We start from the raw sequence: 19,364 nt of genomic DNA on the forward strand, positions 1-19,364 counted from the left end.
GCAACTCGAACATCTAGTCGCTCATGCTGCGCGAACCTCCGTGCGGGACTTGTTCATTGTGTCAGCTACTGAGTTCCCTTCCACTGCTCTTAACTAACTCAATCTCACAGAGAGAATGCGTCTTTTGCAACGACACGACCTCCTCGCCCGGACTACGCTGACTTTGCTGCTTACTATCCCCTGGCGTATACGGCAAAAATGCTGGTAATGCAGCACACTCGACGCGGGCATCAACATGGACCAGCTCGATCAGCACGCGATGTTGGCCGAAGCGCCTCTTCATCCACGGATGTTAACGTCAGTGTTGTTTTCACTTCACTGTCGGCCAGCTGTCTGGCTGATTCACAAAACTGTTTACAGTACGAAATCCGATTTAACGGAAGAGAAAGCAGTGATCCCGAGGGCTCAAGGTCCAAGGCGTCGTCGGCAATGTCTGACAATCAAACGCAGTACTCATTCGCACTCTCAAGAGAGTCATCCCAGTCAAATGTTTCGCCACCGTCTATTCCAAGCTGCTGGGAACCTCTTGTAACTGTTGATCCAAGGTCTCAGCGCTCGCTGTTTGCGGATTATCGCGAATTTCCCACCTCCATCCCGCTCCTGTGCGTAGCAGAACATTCTTCAGCCGTAGAGTTGCTTCAAAGCTCAGTGTATCAACGCCTTGCCTGGGAAGTGAGAGAACCGATAGTGGGGGTGGCGTTTTCACCTTCGTCATCCGTTATACAAGTGCTCGTCGCGTGGCCGGATGTGAACACAGTGGACGATTTGGTATGTGCCACCTCCACATTGCGAGCAAACGCGCATGATGCTTACTCTAATCCGTTCCCTGCTCAGCCATTGGTTAATATCGCAAGCAACGAGTCACGATCCTGCAGTCCAGCCTCAGGTTGGTTCGACCTGAGCTCATCAGCGTCAGCACAGGCCTTTATGCGCTATCTCTCAGTCGCTATGGAGAATGCGGCGCAGGTTCAGCCACGTGCATCGATTATTGCTCCTTGGCCAAAGTGGCGGTTTGACTTCGTTGATGATGGCGGGGTACAAGAAACTCCAGAGGGGGCTTCGAGCTTTGTTGAAGATTGGGTTCACAGTACATCGACGTCCGAAATGTAGGTTTTATCTGTCCTAGCAATGAATACACGCGGCTAATTTCGCCCAAAGCAGTGATCGGGAGCCCTTGGTCTTCAACGAAGATGCCGACGCTGGAGATGAAGGCAAGAGACCACTTCGATCGATCTCTACTGAGTCCTTCACAGAGGACGCCGACATTGGAGACAACGCTGAAAGGTCAGGGCGAGTGACTTCCCCCGAATGTCACTAATCCTTTTTCTGAGATGCAGCTCGCAAGGTGATGGATCAAGCCGCAGATTCACGTATTTGGAGTAGGCCACACGTACCTGCATTTTGTCACCGCGCTCATTCGAGAATTAGCATCATCTCCGGTGTCTCCTCGCCTGACGAGGCGTATTCAACCATGAGACAATGGCTTTGGAATCGGTTTTCAATCCTACGGTCAACCCTTCTATTAACCCGATTAGGAGGTGTGCCCTCGGAGTACTCTTTCTATACTCGCTTTGTCTGGGATGATAGCTGGGACTGCCCTGTACGTATGTCTCGTAGGTCCTTTGACGTCATCCATGGGCTTATCGCATTTCTTTCAGAGAGCCGAACTGGCCACCCATAGCGAACTACATGGGCTATGGAAGGAACTCCTCAGTAGTAAAGCGAATTTTTGTTCCCATGTACAGCCAGGGTCGATCACGGGCGCCTCTGCTGCCGACGTCGGCCTCAACTTGGAGTACATTATGGCAACCTGCCAACAAGCACGGTTGCAAACCGACACTGCGAAGCGTTATGGCACTCCTGTGGCCTGCGCTCATATCTGGGACAATCTCGTTAGGAAACTGTCGTTCGGGGAATCCTTGAGTACACTGTATGTCGTTTCAGCATTCTCTTCACTGTTGCATCTTCGCATCTTGCTCATCACATCGACTCAGGGATTCACCCTCCATTGCACTCCCAAGAAACGTCTTGTCGGACCGCTTTGTCGAGACCGATTGGCGTTTGTTGGCCAAGTTTACAATCCAGCAAAGCAGAGAATGCAATGTTCGGCACTTCAACGCAATTGCAGCTCTTCATCTTAATGAATTTGCAAAGAACCAAGCGCTTGATGCTGCAGCCTCGCTACTTCACCCAGGCCTTAGTGACAATCATCAGGACGAAGTCAAAGCCCTCTCGGGTCTCGCCGAGAGCGATCCCGTTGATGCTATTTGTGATGTCGTAGTTACCGTTTCTGTGCCCAACTTCTTGGGAAATGATACGACACCAGCACTTCGTCGCGCTGCGAAATCGTTTTCTCTGCTGCAGAAGACCCCTTCGGCAAATGCAGCATTATCAAGCACCCCATTCTACTATGGCATGTGCGATCTTGCCTCCGCCCATCCACAGCTTGCCTTCACTTTCGATGTTTTTAGCGCAAACGTTTGCTCTGCAGGAGCTTCGCCAGAGGTGACAGGCGGTTTCGCTTACGAAACACTCTTTTCTTGCCCAAAGCCTACCGATACACCTACGGTCTCCGACAACAGACTGGAGCAAGCAAATGTGCTGAGACCACCTAATCTCCCTCCTCGTGATCTTACATGTGACGATGCTGACGTGCGAGACATGGTGGACGGGCTCGCGCTTGAGCTACCTCTGCTACTGGTCAACCACACCCCTCCCGAGCGAATCCTTTCCACAGTCGGCTCGCACAAGCATAGGATGTCTGCGACCGCCGCCGCCGCATACTTTGCTGCATTGGGACTAACAGGTGTACCCCTTTTCAGCCTGGTTACAAATGGTTGTTGTGGGGTCATCACGTGCGCATGGGCCGAGGTATTTGGTGGGTTTCAGGTTAGTCGTTACCTTATTTACATTTGACTACCCCTGCTCATCTTCTCCCTACAAATTCGTTCCTTGACTCATCTTGCCACAGCGAATCAAAATTGCAGAGCGTAACGCCATGGTTTTTGACCTTACAAACCCGCTTTCTGCCCTTCATCTCGCAACAGTCCTGGTTCGCCTGAAGCACGAACATGGCAAGATCCTGCGAGAGCGGTTTGACGAACGAGCATTAATGTGTTTGCGGAAGCGGTTGGAACTAGGTGAATGGGAGACGCGATGGACAATGGCACATTACATTGAAGAGTATGCAGGTCGGTAGTATCAGGTGTCTAGTACAAGGTATGTATATATAGAGCTTCAACGTGAGGGGAGTTACGTACTAACGGAAGGCCTTAGCTATAGGTAGCGCTCTTCTGGAGTCAGCCCCCCTACAAGCCGACTGGTCCGAAGAAATCAAACAAGTCATTCACTCTGACAATGGCACCTGTATGGTTACCCCGCACGAAGGAGACGAAGCCCGATTATACATTCAGTTGTCGGATCAGGACGTTATCGACCCAGCTATTGGGCGCGTAGACCAGAACCGGACTCTGAGCCCAGAGAAGTTGCTTGCGGTATGCCAGTAGGTCAAGTTATTCATTCTCTATCTTACGAGGGACGCAGGTCGGAAAGAAGATGCTTTATACATACACCCTCGAGAGCCGACATGGGTTTGACTGGTGGGCAATCTACACCAGTGCGTACCATCCGTCACTTGGGCATGTTGGTTTTGAGAAGCTAATGTGATGATGGGATTAGCTGGGCAGCGCGTGGCACCCAAGTTTTCCACTCATGAGCGCGTTTTTATAGCAGGTGACGCTTGCCATACTCATTCTCCCAAAGCAGTGAGTCGTCTGAGTGGTATCTTGAGCGCCGAAAGTGAGGGCGACCCGCAGGCCAGGGCATGAATGCAAGCGTGAGTGATACCCATAACTTAGGTATGTGCATATAATGAAATTACTTACCGTCTTTGACTCCTGATGCGATTCTTCGACTGTTCTTCAGCGTGGAAACTTGCGCATGTGTTACGGGGATGGGCAGACTTGTTCATGCTGAAAACCGTTGGTCACTTTGAGTGTTTTCGGAGATAAATAATTTGTTGACGCTTCCTATCCCTTGCTCAGTATGAACTCGAACGCCGACAATACGCTCAAGAGCTGATCAACTTTGACAAGAAACTCTCTGCTCTTTTCTCTGGAAAGCCTAGGAAGGAGGCGTTCCAAGGTGGTGTAACTCATGAGGAGTTTTTGAGGTAAGACGAAGGCGTGGCGTTGCAAATGCCCTCTCTGACATTCCAGTATAGCGCCTTCCAGGCGTATGAAGGATTCACCTCCGGAATTGGCGTGCACTATGCCGAATCGGCATTGGTCAACAGTAAGCACCAGCCATGTGCGCAAGGGCTCGTCGTCGGGGAGCGCATGCTGCCTCAGGAGTTCATCCGTGCAGCCGATTCTCGGCCATGCGAGATCCAGGACCTACTGCTCTCCGATGGACGTTTCAAGGTATTGCTTTTTGCTGGTAGGGCCGACGGACCAGAGCAGCCAGCCAAGATACACGCGATGGCCGGGGAACTTGACAAGCCAACGAGCTTTTTGAAACGGTATCTTGCGAAAGGAAAAGGAGTCGAGGGCATGTTCGACGTGATCACGATCATTGCTCGTGCGCAGGGGAACGGCAACGTCTTTGCTTTGCCGGATGTCTTCCGATCACACTGGTCGAAGTGAGTCATGTGTCACTATGAAGTTTTATTCGTGGTGTGCTCACTGCTACTCCGTCCACTCACAGGATTTTGATGGATAATATGGATGTCACAAGGAGCAAGGGTGGACACGCATACGAGAGGTTCGGTATCGGCTTGGATGAGTTGGCGCTGATCATCGTGCGGCCAGACGGGTATATCGGGATGGTTGCACCGCAGTCCTGTGAGCGCTTGCTCGTCATTGATATCTAGCCAGGAGGATTCCCTTTGTGTACATAGCTTGCTCGGACAAATTAAAGAACTTTAAATATTTACGTATGTACTGTGATTCACCGTCAGAATAGACAGACTTTTGTGCAACGCGTGTGGAATATTTTTCCTTCGCCCAACTTGCTTAAATTTAGGTTTGAGATGTCCTTGGTATGCGATCTACCTTACAAAAAATCGCTGAGTGACGCAAGCATAGGGTGCATGTGCAATGCACGAATCAGTGTTTTAGGCCGAATACCGTCAGAATAGACAGTCCGCGCGGGTGGCGATAATCCATATTAGGCAGGCCGTCCACCATAGCCGGTCTCAAAAAGGAAAGCCAGGGCGTTATCGCTGAGCCGAAGTCGCCGTTACAGCGGCTATAAGATTATGGCAAGGCTCGAGAGGACACTCATGTCATCGTTCCGACATATTGAGAGTTGTCGCCTTTTGCAGCGCCCAAAATTGTTTCAACGAAGGGTAAAGATGTCCTTAAAACATATAATAGCTCTATCATCCACACTGTGTCGCATGTTCACAGCTGGTTATCCGCCGAAGCTAAGAAATTTTTTACAACACCCTGTTTTTCATGCTTTGAGGCTTGCAGCTTCACATCCAGACATTCCCTCGCCAATCGCATGTACAGGCATAAAGTACAACATGTTCTCGTAATTACCATGAATTTAGTTTGAATGATTTGCCAAGGAAACGGGCACAAAAGCGAGTTGTCTATTCTGACGGTGGTGTCTACTCTGACGGTGAATCACAGTAATTATGATTTCCCCGTCGACAATCCTCTTCTCATGGTCTCCTTAAGATGACGAGCGCATGAAGCCCGCAAAGTACGCGTTCACTTCCTCGACATGTGATGATACTTTGAACCCGGTGTTAATGATCGCCAAACAATGACGACAAGAGAATCCGGCTTTAGGCAGCTTAGGACTGCTTAGGACCGTCTGATACTAATATTGCTGCCGGACAACCTTCTCCCTATCTCTGACTCCCACCATGTCGGACATCAAGTCATTCGGAAGAAAGTCCAAGGAGACGGCCTCACCACTTCTGCCAGGCGCCCCCCCTCAGAGCACGGCCTCGTCTAAGTGCAAGTTTTCCGCGCGCTACCCGTGGGCCAAGACCATCCTCTGCGTCGTTCTCGCTGCAACCGTGTTGTTGAAGTGGACCGACGCGTTCACGGCGTGCCATGAGTACCTCGCCCCGCCATCTGTGGATGAGGTTTGCTCCCAGGCTCAGGAGATTGTCCCGGAACAGAATGGTGCAATCTGGAAGAATCTTACCGATGTATTCGGCGCAGAGGCATTCAGGCTGGAATTGGCGGAGTCGCTTGGGGGTGCAGTGAGAATCCCGTGAGTCTTACGTTTTTGCAGCCTCGTCTTGTTCCTCACCTCCATGGACTCTGACATGCAGTACAGAGTCTTTCGATGACATGGGCCCCATAGGTGAAGACCCACGCTGGAACACCTTTGGTCCCCTGCATGATTACCTATACAGCAGGTTCCCTTTGGTGTGAGCCATTCTTTGTGTCTTTTCGGGCTTCACGATTTTGAACATCTTTTTCTGCATCTTCCTTTAGGCACTCGTCCCTCAAGTTGCGGAAGATCAATACCTACGGGCTACTGTATGAATGGGCAGGCTCAGACAGGTCACTCGACCCTTTCTTGCTCACTGCCCATCAGGGTTTGAATGCTTCCGTTGTCAGAGTATCTCCGATGCTTACGAGTTACTAGATGTTGTTCCGGTTGAGCCTAAGACTGCCGGGGACTGGGCGTATCCGCCTTTCTCAGGTCATTATGACGGTCAGTCATTACTATAGTTTAGTGGATATAGTATTAATCTGCTTTGCTGTTAGGCGAGCGTGTTTGGGGTCGCGGAGCGTCCGATGACAAGTCTGGCTTGATTGGCTTGATGTATGACTTACCTTAATCAAACCCCTCAACTATGGCTGAAATAGTCGACAGGACGACCATGGAGTATCTCTTGCAAAACAACTTCTCCCCTTCACGCACACTTGTTCTCGCCATTGGCTTTGACGAGGAGATCAGCGGTCCGCGTGTACGTATAGCACAGTCCATGCATGGTTACTTGTGATCTCAACCTTACGAAGGGAGCGCAAAGTCTGGCAGATGCTATGCGCGAGACATACGGCGAGAAGGGCTTTGCCATGATTTTGGATGAAGGAGGTGCGCTAGTTAACCCAGCCCTCGTTCGAGTTGACCGATGTCAATTATAGCTGGCTACGGCGATCTCTACGGCCAAGCTATCGCCAGTCCGGGCATTGCTGAGAAGGGTTATGTGGATGTCCGTGTCGAAGTTAACACACCGGGCGGTCACTCTAGCATTCCGCCTCCTCATACGGTTAGTCGATTGTATTTCTTCCCATAGCTGCGCACGATGATCTAACCTAATTTAGAGCATCGGTATGCTATCCGAAATGTTGGTACACCTTGAGAAAAATCCCTTTGAAGCGCAACTGGTAAGCATGCGTTACTACGAGCGTTGTGAGACCGGAGCTAAATGCCCGACGTCAGGCTCGCGGCTCACCCATGTACAAGAACGTGCAGTGCATTGCTCGCTGGTCACCTGGCCTTGATCCGGACCTGAGGAAACAAATATTGCGGTCCGAGAATTCGGACCGCGCTCTACACGCGGCTGAAAAGGTTCTATTCAACAACTACTTGTTCAAGAACATGGTTGGCACGACCCAGGCTATTGATCTGATTCATGGCGGTGTGAAAGTCAACGCGCTTCCAGAGCAGGTGTATGCGATAGTAAACCATCGCATCTCGACTGAAAGGTTAGTCCCCACTTGTTGGCAAAAACCATTCGTCTCTCAAACCTGGTTCGCAGCTCGGTTGCTGTTACGCAAGCGCATGACCGAGATCTACTTTATGATTTCGCCCAGCAATTCAATCTATCTTATGTCGCGTTCGGCGAGCAGCTAACAGACGACAACCTACCAACATTCGGTACCTTAGTCGTCCAGAACAACCACGGAGATGGCCTCGAGCCTGCACCTACGACGCCGACGGACGCCGACGCTCTGCCTTATCGCGTCCTTTCCGGCTCTATCAAGGCGGCCTACAACTCCCACCGAAACATTGAAGGGGATGACAATGTTATAGTTAGCCCTGGAATCATGTCCGGAAACTCAGGTTCGTATTAGGGGTTTGTCTGAACTGCTGTTGCCCATGCATTGAATCTACAGACACACGCTATTATTGGGACCTCTCCGACCACATCTTCCGCTACCGCCATACCGCATTGGCTGTCGGCGGTTCCTTGCTGAAGGGCGTCCACACAGTCAACGAGTGTAAGCCCATGTCAGTTTTGCACAGATGTTTTCAGCGACTGACTGCTACATGATACAGCGCTTGAGATGGATAACTACGTGGAGATGGTCCGGTTCATGGTCGCAGTTGTGCTCAATGCAGATGAAACTGCTCTGTCTTGAACATACCAAGCTTGTAGGCTCAATTGTGTATGCGGTTTCACGGAAATCGAAGTTATCCTGCTGGTTTCATAATGAACTCAAGATAAGGTGCTTCGTCTACTGATTGGCCAGTTCGAGGGACGCTGTGGGGAAGAGGTTCGCAACTGAGAATCGAGGTGTCCTTACTCCCAGTGGAGTGTGACAGATCAATGTACTTCCGAATGCGACCGAACGCATTCTGACTCCGCGCAACTTCATTTTGGGGTTCCGCGAGACCCTGGCAGGTGCTCTGACATTTGTAAGTACTACCGTCATGCTGGGCGGTGTACGGGTCGCGACGAGCCTTCAAGCTTCAAGTGCCGACATAACATGACTGTTGCTTTGCTACGCCACTACGGGCCAGCGAGATATTTTACCCCGCATTTCGCTTTACCCCACACTCAAACAGGGGCTTGTGCAGGTCCGCTCTTCCGTCCTTTCTCACTAGAAGCAAGACTTTTCTTTCTTGGGTTGTCCATATGACCTCTGGCTCAAAACTCTGTCTTCTTCAGGCCGTTGTAGCGGCCCACAGGGTTTGAACGCACCACCCATTTGCTACTTTCCAGCCTCTCTCCTTCACACCGGCGGAAGCCTGAGACGTGACTGTGTCCATCGGCGACAGCGTTCTCTCCATGTGCACAGTAAAGAAGTCTCGAAATGTGCATTCACGATCAAGAATCCGGCGCTTCTGTCTTCTGATTCGCCACAACCGTCACCTTATGAGATCACACTTTCTTTGTGAGGGCATTTGCACCTCTCGGAAAGCCGCCCACCGGCAAAGGCTTCTTTCTGTTGCGTCTCAATATGTCTATGAGAATGCGTCGTGCACTGCCTGGTTATGTTTTTCCGTGCCTACGCCGCCCTGATTGGTTAATATCAGTCAGCCTATGGCCATGTGAGGATGTTGTCTCCCACTGAACCGCAGGCAAGGGGCGCGGACCTAGTTTGCGTCCCGCTCACCTGCTCCATGAAAAGGTCTCATGGAATATCATCTGACGTCCGCCGGCCTCGCACAATTGGCTTGGAAGTCCGAACAGATGACCCCTTTTTCGTTCAAGAAGCAGGGGCTTGGTGTATAAAACGACTCTCGAGCACCCCGCCAAAACTAACGACTCTTCTTTCATTCTCAACGGGTCGAGACAAACATGGTGCATCCTCAGGAAGTCGACGTTATCGTAGCTGGGTACGTTCTTCTGGATTTGATTATTAATCTCATCTCAATAATATCCAAAATTGCAGGGGCGGTCCAGCAGGTATGCTGAATGGATTGCTGGATTCTTTGCGTCGACTTATTCGTCTGCAGGATGTGTTATGGCCGGAAGATTGGCCTATGCGGACCCCAACTTGAAGGTTATGCTGATCGAAGGTGCTTTCATATGCTCGAGATACCTCGCATGGAGCTCATGCGTCTATTCCCAGGTGGTGCGAACAACCGTGACGACCCCTGGGTCTACAGGTCGAAGAGTTTCTTTAATTTAAAGGCACTGTACTCATTCAGATGCTAGGCCGGGGATCTATGTCCGTAACATGCAACGGGACGGGATGTGAGTAGCCACTCGGCTGGCATTAGACGAATCTCATTGCTGTGCAGCAACGAAAAGGCTACGTTTTATACCGACAGCATGGAGTCTTCCTACATGCGTGGCAGGAAGAGTATTGTACCGTAGGCTTATCCCTTTTACTCTAAGGCCATCACGACCAACGCCTGTACAGATGCGCAAACATTCTTGGTGGTGGTAGCAGCATCAACTTCCAGGTTTGTTTTGCTTAGGTTCCTGAACTTGATAACAATAACTCAGTTCACTCCAATTTGAATGTAGATGTACACTAGGGTGAGTGAAGTCGTCTATTCTTAGCAGCAGCCTTTAAGTGGTCGGTGCTATTTAGGCATCCGTTTCTGATTGGGGTATGATCGACGCCTTTTAATGACGATGACTGCTTATTGGCCACAACATAGATGACTTCAAGATGGAGGGCTGGACTGGCCAGGGTAAGCTTTCGTTTATTATGACCCATGCATCTTTTTTATGCATGATTGCAGATCTCATGCCACTCATGAAGCGTGTACGTCTCACTCATAAAAGAGCTCAAGTATACTAGGTCGTGCGATGGCCTAATCCTTCATTCCCAGCTCGAAAACTACCAGAAGCCGACAAACAACGATACTCACGGTTACGACGGTCCCATTGCTATCAGCAACGGCGGACAGATCAACCCGCTGGCTCAGGACTTCCTCAGAGCCTCTCACGCTATCGGCATTCCTTTTAGCGACGATATCCAAGGTGCGCTACACTTGTACGGGGAGGCTTGTGTATTGAGTGCACTCTTAGACTGTACCACGTCCCACGGTGCTGAAATCTGGGCCAAGTATATCAACCGCGAGACAGGCCGTCGCAGCGATGCCGCCACTGGTATGCGGCACTTTGTTAGTGACACTGGATCATATTATCTAACCCTTCCTTAGCCTACGTGCACAGCGTCATGGATGTCCAGAACAACCTGTACCTCCGTACCAATGCCCGTGTTTCTCGCGTCATCTTCGAAGGCAACAAGGCCGTCGGTGTTGCCTATGTTCCATCGCGCAACCGCGCAAACAACGGGCAGGTCCAAGAGACCATTGTGAGGGCACGCAAGTGCGTCGTGCTGAGCTCAGGCACCCTCGGGACTCCTCAAATTCTCGAGCGCTCTGGCGTTGGCTCCGGCGATCTCCTTCGGCAACTTGATATAAAGGTTGTCAGTGACCTCCCAGGGGTTGGGTACGTTTGACATATTGCATCCGTCCATGAGCTTCCGCTGAATAGAAATCATGCAGCGAACAATATCAGGATCATTATACCACGCTGTCTAGTACGCCGTATTGAAGAATACTTATCGCACACGCACTAACTATTCACCCAGTCTTCCGCGTATCAAATGAGAGCTCGACGACTGACGCATTTCTTCGTGGAGACCCGGCTGCTCAGAAAGAGGTAAAAGGAGAATCTGGCCGCTGATATTTAGGTACTAACATCGTTGTCAGCTGTTCACGGAATGGGAAACCAGCCCTGAGAAGGCACGCCTGTCGTCCAACTCGATTGACGCTGGGTTTAAGGTGTGTACGAGTAGATCCGAGGATTTATACCCATGGTGCTTAAGACTGATTCTCTCAAGATCCGTCCCACTGAAGAGGAGTTGAAGGAGATGGGCCCTGAGTTCAAACAACTTTGGGACACCTATTTCAAGGACAAGCCCGACAAGCCTGTTATGTTTGGCTCCATTGTCAACGGAGGTAAATATACCTACTTATTGAATTATTTACTCTCATTAACGTCACGTTCTATAGCGTACGCGGACCACGCTCTGTTGCCCCCCGGAAAGTATATCACCATGTACGTTATTGATGTTTACTCTTGTTTCGTTTCAGTAGTCACTGTACTTACTCGGTGCATCAGGTTCCAGTACCTCGTGCGTTGTTTAAACGTCAGTAGTGAATGATGTACTAACCCGTTTCTCAGGAATACCCCGCAAGCCGTGGCAAGGTAGGCAGCACCCCGTTTTTCTGTTTTCGTCTATGATTGGGAAGGATGCTGATTCGTCGTCAACACCAGATTCACATCAAGTCTACCAATCCTTACGTCGAGCCCTTCTTTGACAGTGGCTTCATGAACAACAAGGCCGACTTCGCCCCGATCAGGTGGAGCTACAAGAAGACCAGAGAAGTGGCTAGGAGGATGGACGGTAAACTACAGTTCCTCCAATTGGTCCTGCCGATGCTGATAGGGGGTCGGTGTGTTAGCCTTCCGTGGCGAGCTGACTTCGCACCATCCCCACTTCCACCCTGCCTCTCCGGCCGCGTGTAGGGACATCGACATCCAGACGGCGAAGCAGATGATGCCAGATGGTCTGACTGTTGGTATCCACATGGGAACTTGGCACAGGCCCTCGGAACCCTACGACGCCAGCAAGGTTCACGATGACATCAAGTACACGAAGGAGGACGACGCCGCCATCGATGACTGGATTGCCGGTTTGTCATCCTCTGTCAAACTGGCTTGTGACGTCCCTCTCATCGGCCCTTGCAGATCACGTTGAAACAACCTGGCACAGTCTGGGAACTTGCGGTTCGTCCCTTCCTTGTCCCTGATCAGTCTCGAATAGCCCAGCTCATTGTGAGATTTTCAGCGATGAAGCCTCGTGAGCAGGGCGGTGTTGTCGACAAGAGATTAAACGTCTACGGTACGTATCCCTGTCAATATTACCCTTGGGTCCTCGCGTTAACGCCCTTCTAAAGGCACTGAGAACCTCAAGTGTGTTGACCTTAGTATCTGCCCTGACAACCTCGGGACCAACACCTACTCCTCTGCCCTGCTCGTGGGTGAGAAGGGAGCAGACTTGCTTTGCGAGGAACTTGGTATGTAACGTTGGGAGTTTTCTACCGCTCTCGTATTAATGGATACCTTTTTCAGGCATCAAAGTCAGGACGCCGCACGCCCCTGTTCCTCATGCACCCGCCCCGCGAGGTGTTGCGGCTACTCAGGTTCGGTAAAGTAGGGCGTGGAAGCACACAGAGGAACGCCAACAGAAAAAGTTGCCGTTTGCGCCTTGTACTATGTACCCTGTTGTAAAGCATCGTGATGTATTTTTGTGTAAGCTCGCCGCGATTTGTGTACCTAAATGTATGATAGCGTATTGCAATCAAACTTTCTCTTGGACATTCCATATCTCTGTTTCCGTCTGAATGTGGCATCGCCAAATTGGCCTTGATAATTTTTACGGAATCAAGCACAAGTGGACCAACGCTGCCATTGGTTACTAGAAATGAAAGAGCGTCTAACGCAATCTACTTATAAGCTTATATTGATCAGTATAAGTGGTCCCATGAGTGATATATGTGATGTCATACATGCATGCTACAACGCTACAGAAATAAAGTGCAAGAAGCTCCGTGGCACATGAGCAGTCCACAATGTTCATATAAAAACACGAGGTCTATAGAAAACTTAATGTTACAACCCGGATCGACGTCATGCCAATAGTGAAACGCAGATCAGTCATGGACTGCAACTAGAACATCACTAATGCTGTCCGGCGGCGAAGGACGAACACTAGGACCCCCTTTTCGGTGAATAGCTCCGTGCCGGGCGAGCTGATCTGGTCTTGCGAACGACTTGCCGCACCCTGGTTCCGCGCAAACGTAAGGACGAGCGCCTGTGTGCGTTCGCAGCTGTTTACACGCTGTCAATCGTGGCCTTGGATGAGGAAGAAAAAACAATTTGGGAACTTACATGCTTGGCGAGGTTCGATGACTCTGCGAATGCTCTTACAAAGGAAGAAAATTAGATCCCCCTACCAACGTGGGATAGTCAGGGGGTAATGAAACGATGGTAACTTACTTGTCGCAGTAGGTGCATTTGAACGGTCGTAAACCGAAATGGGTGCGTTTGTGAATAGTCAAGGCACCCGTGATCGCGAACGCCTTGCCACACCCCGGGTAATCGCACGCGTATGGCTCTGAGAACGTATGAATCGATAAGACGAGCACGGACAAGCGAATCGCAAAGAAAATGATCGTGGAGACAGACATCATGATCAGTCACATTGTCAGAAGGAACGCGCTAGGCACTCACTCTCTTTGGTATGCCGCCGCATGTGCTGCTGAAGCGTCGCTGCTTCAGAGAAGTTCTGCTTACATACAGAGCACTGGAACGGCCGATGGCCAGTGTGTGACTGCCGGGGGATTATAGGCGTCAGAAATGATCAGCGCACGACGTCACGGGGCTTTCAACGAACTTGGATGTGTCGCATGATCTTCTGCTTGCTTCCAAAGCCTTCGTTCTCTCCGCTACCTCCTGTACCGTCTCCCAGCCCGCTGTTGCGGTTGCAGCCCTGCCAGAAGCATTCGTACCGCGCCTTCCCGGAACCGACGTGCGCTTCAGCGATGTGTTGGGTGAGAGCAGCGGATGTAGGGAATGTCTTGTAACAAGCCCAGGTGCGGAACTGGTGGTGAGACGAGGAAGGGTGCGAATGGAGGGGACAAGAAGTCATCCAGAGGCATTCGTGCACATCAATAGAGTCTGCGCTTGGCTGTTCTTGTGCATGTGACGACGGAGTAGTCTTGGCGCCGCCAGGTAGTCCGGCAAATACCTCACGTTCCTGATCGTCCGTAGAGGGACTGAGCTGGTGTTGTGGGGGCGGCGACTCTTGAAGCGCAACAGCAAGCGAAGGTGGTGAAGCATATACCGAAACCGCTGCCGACGGAGAAGGTGCCGACGAAAAAGGAGAGGACGACAGGGAAGACACGCTTTGGTCATATCCGCCCTGAGTAGGTGCCGAAGGAGGGGCCGACCATGTGACATCATTCTGAGCCGCCGTGTACTCCATATTCTGCTGCTGAACGTAACCGGGCTGCACACCAGGTTGGCTTCGATCAGCACCGGCCTGGAAAGGAACCTCTGTGGGCATAGCCGTTTGAGTTTCGTTGGAGCCTGGGGAATGGCGCGCATGATGATTTTGGGGCTGACTCGAGTGCTGAGGAAAGCCGTAGTATTCGACAGTTTCTCGGGTGCTGGAGACAGCATAGGAATGTGCTCCGTGAGGCTGAGACTGTTGGAATGGATGGTCAAGAGATGGGTCGTACTGTTGATGTTGCAGAGACGGTGCCGAATGGTGGTGTGTTGCATTGGCTTGGAACGCATACGATGGTGAGGGTGCATGATGGTAGTTTTGTTGGCTTCGCTGAAGACCATGTCCGTAGCTTTGGCCGAGACTGGGGGCGACGTCGTGCAATGCTTGACGAGGGAACATGTGAGGAGATGCTTGGGTGTATAGCGAGGATTCGTACTGGGCACTACGATGATGATCCATGTCGGGTTCTGACCGGTTTAAAGGCTGCGAGGTAAAGTTCATATCAGGAGGCGTATGCGGGGGCTGGTTTAAATAGCCGTTGGAAGTTTGGGTCGTGTGTAAATACGCAGATCCACGGGTCAGATCTCCATCTCCGTGAGCATGATCGGGGATGTTAAGGTGATGCAATAGTAGATGGGGGGCTAGAGCATCCGGGTTGGCTGCGCAATCTCCCCAATGGCAAGAAGCCGCAGTGGCAGCAAGATGGGTCGAGTTTACGTGTTCGATGAGTTCGTCCAGACAGCCAAAAGTTGCAGTACATGTAGCCCACATACACGGATGCGCCCGGATGCTACCGTTTGGAGGATCATGGGGCAGCTCTTCGGGACCGTTGGAGAGATGAACTGTCTGAGAAGCACTGAGAGGAGGGAGCATGTCAAGAACGGGGAGTGGGTGGGACTCTGTTCCCGAATGAATGCAGCAACAGTCGATATCAGTCAGCGAAGTATACCAGGGGTGCTCAGCAATGTAGTCTGTGCAGCACTTGAGCTGCAATGAAGAGGGGCCACTGTGAGGGAGAACGAGATGGCTGGGGTTGATGGTTGCTCACCAAATCGTCTAGAGCGGGGCATTTTGTGCAAGGTTCTGTTGCACAGTCCTGGCATTCAAGGGTCGGACAGTCATCTTTCCTGCAGTCTGATGATTCAGAGCAGCTGGCAATGTCATCGCAGGAGTGATTGCTAGGACATGGCCGGAGAGGGTGCGATGGGTCTGTGCAGGCGACGACGACGCATTGGTCTGTACACTCGGATGAGAGGCCGAATTCCGCGTCCATTGACAAGCTATAGCTAGCTCGCGGAGTCAAAGACAAGCACTAGTGTATCGTTCACGTTCAGCTCGGTCAGCGAGCCTCCGTCAGTTGCCTGGTCCAGTTGTGTGTGCAGGGGCTACTCGGTCACTCGGAGCTCTGCGCCAAACCACCTGTCCTAATTACCGGAGCGGTCCCCAGTGTCACGTGCACACACCATATAAAGCACTAGGAACGGTACAGACTTCGACACGGTTGTCACGTTGTCCCAAACGCTTGTTCCCAACGTTGGACTGTGGACACGTTTCCGCTCTCCACGCCCTCCACGCACTCGATCCAGCACAACCATCCTCCGTGTCGGGATAGTGATCTCGCTTAAACAACGTCTTCGTCACATCGAGGCAGTCGGTTCCACGCGCGCACCAGAATTAGTCCCATGCTATTATAAGACCACGGTCTTTCCTGATCTAATCGTAACCATCATGATCAAAACGACTAGCCGGTTCCTTGAGCGAGGCCGCTTGCACTCGTGTATCCGCAACCTGAAGAAGAAGTGCCTTATGATGCAAAGAGGCGCTTTTTGGAACGAAACACTCACGCAAGTGCCTGAAGCGAGCCCTTTCGGTCCAATGCTGCATTGTAGCAACACACCAAGGTCGTCGAATGCATTCGCGACTCCTAGCAAACATCTGTGGTGACACCCAAAACATCAAGCTAAAGAAGGACGCGCCGCTCGGTTTACACGTCCATACGTTACCATGTCTTGTGGTCTCCGCAGATAAAGTTAGGTTACAGTGACCCTACAACGTTGAAATAAACCGACTGAGCGTATCCTGCACACGACCAATTAAGACGGCTCCGTTTCAAGTACGGCTGGTGTTGTGTTCCATATATCCCGCCTCCCTGCAATTACGCTTTGTTGCCGGACTCAACGGCAGTACATTCCCAAATACCTGGTTATAGGACCTTACGTATCAGTGCTAGCAGGCTGTCATTTCCCCTGTGAATAATCAGGGTTACAGGCCGCTCCAGCGTCTAGCAGGATGACGGAATGATATTGGCCAGTAGCAAGTTAGACTAAAGTAAGCTATCTTACCTTTATGGCATAATAGCACAGCGTGCGAAACTTCTACTAGTCAATCAGCTTCGGCAGGATCAGTGCCTGGGAAACCTTAGCCGCTCCTGATTCCTACCTAGTAAACTTTACCAGCGTTGTGGCACTGGCAGACGCCAAAGTTGTGCAGCGGCGGAATAGATTGAAAACGGCGAGATCCGGACCACGAAACACGACGTGACACTTGTTTCGCTCAACCAGGTAATGAAGTCGCGGTGGCTGGTCGTATTGTGACCAGAGCGTTGGTTGTGTCAGTTTCTCACTCGTATTTTTACAGAAGCGACTTGGAGCGACCCGACCGGCGTTCTCGCTTCATTTGTAAGGAATGAGAATATACAGACCCCTAACTTTTCGAGCTATCTAGGATCGCTTTGGATTTTTTTAAAATCCATTTGTTGTCCTCTGAGGGCTGCGCCCTATATGTGAGACAAGATACATAACCGGCGCGGAGGACGTGTGTACTACGATTTTAGCGATAATGTAACAATGGCTTGCTTTGGATACCGCCCTTGCGCCCCCGATGCAACAGGGTGAAATTGTCCCTTGCCCTATCCAACATCCACGCTGTGGTTTCTTGTAGGCTAATAGAACACATCCATACGGGTCTACCGACCATATACTGGTCTATTTTGCTAAGGTACAGGGCGAGGAAGGCTCATTTAGCACATGTTGCATCGAGGGTGTCATGTTGCATCTGGGGTGCAAGGGCGGGATGGAACGGCAAATATGGTGCATCATGAAGCAATCGTTCTAATGCCAAGGCAAGCAATCACCTTCTAGCTCCCTTAATTACGGCAGCTCATGCTATAGCGTCGGCGATATACACACCGAGTGATCCTACAAGCAACTCATTACCTTAAGAACCAGCCAAGACAGTCATTATCGCTGTTATTATTTATTTGCGGCTCAAAGCCACTCCGACGTTCGAGGAACGCCGAGGAGAAATGCCAAGCAATTTGCTTCTGTGCTTCATGCTCTACCCATTGACAATCCTTCCTGCAAACCTCTCATTGCTATATGCACTCACTGTATCGAATGGGACTCGGAGTTTTCCATAACTTTTTTATATCCACAACGGTCAAGTCATAAATGGAGTGGGATATCAGGAGATAGGCGTTCGCTGAAGACATGAAGTCTAAAAATGTCACCGAGAAAACAAGCATGAGACACAAACGTAAGTGGCGTTGATTCCACTGAAATAGTCGTATGCGATTTTTAGGTAGTCAGCATCCTGCTCCGAGCAACTATGCATGAAATAAACTTTACCCATAGTGTTGGTGTCTGAGAAACTCTGGTGATAGCTTTTTTTTGTTTGATACGGAAGATCGGGGTGCCGGGAGCAGCCAGCGCAAGAAATAGCTTGCCGCAAGGTCGCACTCCGAAGGGAGGGGTCGATTACAAAATTGTAAATAAAGGATAGCAGCGAATCCACGAGGGCGTCATGGATGTAGTATCCGGCTCATAAGGGCAGGTTTGATCGGTCAGCGCTACCAACCTCGGCACTTTTGTAACACGCAACGAGCAAAGAAGCTGACCGTGAGCCAGGAGAAGATAAAACAACACGGACTTGGGGTTGGCTCGGTTCCGCCACCTTCCCGCCAGTGTTCGAAGCTGGGCGCGTCGGAGCTGAGTTTCTGCATTTGCGGAGACTACCGTTCCCACGCATTGAGGCCTTTGTTCTTCTCCACCCCGACGATCACCAGTGATTCTTTCTATGCCAAGATGCGTGCTCGTCGCTGCGGCCAGGGTGCACAATCCCGCCGGCACTTCTTCGTGACATAGCATCATGGCTCCTAGTTCCATACTCTCACAGTCGAAAGAGACATATCTTCTAGCTGACAGAAGATCTTTAGCTTTGATTTTGGTGACCAAAATCACCACTGGCAGTCTCATGAACGAATGGAGCCACTTGGCGTCTTCTTCAACCTTGACCCAACTGCATCTTTGATGCATCCAAACCAGCCTCTCGTACCCACCGGACATACCCGATTCCGAGCCCTGTCTCAACCACGGCCAAGTACTCGTCGTGAGTCATGAATTTGCAGTCATGCCCCTATTCATACGAGCTTCGATAGTCTGGCAAAGTCCGCTCTGTGTGAAGCCCGAGCAACTCCAGGGCAGCGCTTTGTCGGAACGTTCCCTCGCGTGCGACCCGATCCACCTCCAGGGCATCAACATTAAGTACCGCAACCCTCTCTGCTGAGGCCGTCGGGACCAGCTTCACCGCACCAACACCCCCATGGGTATCTCACGCCTGAGCGCCTCA

General features: G+C 51.0%; 4 protein-coding genes across 4 annotated transcripts; 3 read left to right on the forward strand and 1 right to left on the reverse strand.

Annotated features, from left to right (window-relative positions):
* Positions 1 to 3,344: 3,344 nt before the first annotated feature.
* Positions 3,345 to 4,870, forward strand: CONPUDRAFT_59955 (thioredoxin-like protein; the record flags this gene model as incomplete). Its single annotated transcript, XM_007772288.1, is given in 8 exon segments — positions 3,345 to 3,494; positions 3,544 to 3,646; positions 3,658 to 3,768; positions 3,816 to 3,857; positions 3,925 to 3,980; positions 4,044 to 4,171; positions 4,223 to 4,639; positions 4,705 to 4,870. Coding segments are annotated over 8 exon segments (1,173 nt in total), but the record flags the coding sequence as incomplete, so codon positions are not given.
* An 889-nt stretch (positions 4,871 to 5,759) lies between these two features.
* Positions 5,760 to 8,390, forward strand: CONPUDRAFT_138391 (carboxypeptidase S). Its single transcript, XM_007772729.1, has 13 exons — positions 5,760 to 6,231; positions 6,293 to 6,391; positions 6,459 to 6,562; positions 6,613 to 6,681; positions 6,735 to 6,792; positions 6,844 to 6,937; positions 6,990 to 7,065; positions 7,116 to 7,240; positions 7,296 to 7,358; positions 7,414 to 7,679; positions 7,733 to 8,037; positions 8,091 to 8,195; positions 8,254 to 8,390. Exons 1-13 carry the CDS (start codon positions 5,876 to 5,878, stop codon positions 8,334 to 8,336), a joined length of 1,803 nt encoding a protein of 600 aa, XP_007770919.1. The 5' UTR covers positions 5,760 to 5,875; the 3' UTR covers positions 8,337 to 8,390.
* A 1,109-nt stretch (positions 8,391 to 9,499) lies between these two features.
* On the forward strand, positions 9,500 to 13,040 carry CONPUDRAFT_127178 (alcohol oxidase; the record flags this gene model as incomplete). Its single annotated transcript, XM_007772730.1, has 27 exons — positions 9,500 to 9,537; positions 9,594 to 9,607; positions 9,658 to 9,720; positions 9,774 to 9,810; positions 9,860 to 9,898; positions 9,946 to 10,017; positions 10,068 to 10,110; positions 10,175 to 10,186; positions 10,242 to 10,260; positions 10,312 to 10,344; positions 10,396 to 10,418; positions 10,486 to 10,636; positions 10,685 to 10,765; positions 10,819 to 11,110; positions 11,167 to 11,201; positions 11,253 to 11,323; positions 11,374 to 11,445; positions 11,505 to 11,622; positions 11,677 to 11,722; positions 11,786 to 11,798; positions 11,849 to 11,872; positions 11,942 to 12,071; positions 12,130 to 12,360; positions 12,416 to 12,454; positions 12,516 to 12,569; positions 12,625 to 12,744; positions 12,800 to 13,040. The coding sequence occupies 27 exons, from the start codon at positions 9,500 to 9,502 to the stop codon at positions 12,877 to 12,879; spliced, it is 1,950 nt and encodes a 649-aa protein (XP_007770920.1). The 3' UTR covers positions 12,880 to 13,040.
* Positions 13,041 to 13,213: 173 nt separating this feature from the next.
* CONPUDRAFT_127181 (uncharacterized protein) lies at positions 13,214 to 16,113 on the reverse strand. Its single transcript, XM_007772731.1, has 6 exons — positions 15,787 to 16,113; positions 14,124 to 15,725; positions 13,961 to 14,060; positions 13,727 to 13,844; positions 13,619 to 13,652; positions 13,214 to 13,557 (listed from the first exon to the last, which is right to left on the reverse strand). Exons 1-6 carry the CDS (start codon positions 16,009 to 16,011, stop codon positions 13,381 to 13,383), a joined length of 2,256 nt encoding a protein of 751 aa, XP_007770921.1. The 5' UTR covers positions 16,012 to 16,113; the 3' UTR covers positions 13,214 to 13,380.
* Positions 16,114 to 19,364: the final 3,251 nt, after the last annotated feature.

The sequence above is a fragment of the Coniophora puteana genome, assembly GCF_000271625.1.
Source record: "Coniophora puteana RWD-64-598 SS2 unplaced genomic scaffold CONPUscaffold_9, whole genome shotgun sequence".
Classification (NCBI taxonomy): domain Eukaryota; kingdom Fungi; phylum Basidiomycota; class Agaricomycetes; order Boletales; family Coniophoraceae; genus Coniophora; species Coniophora puteana.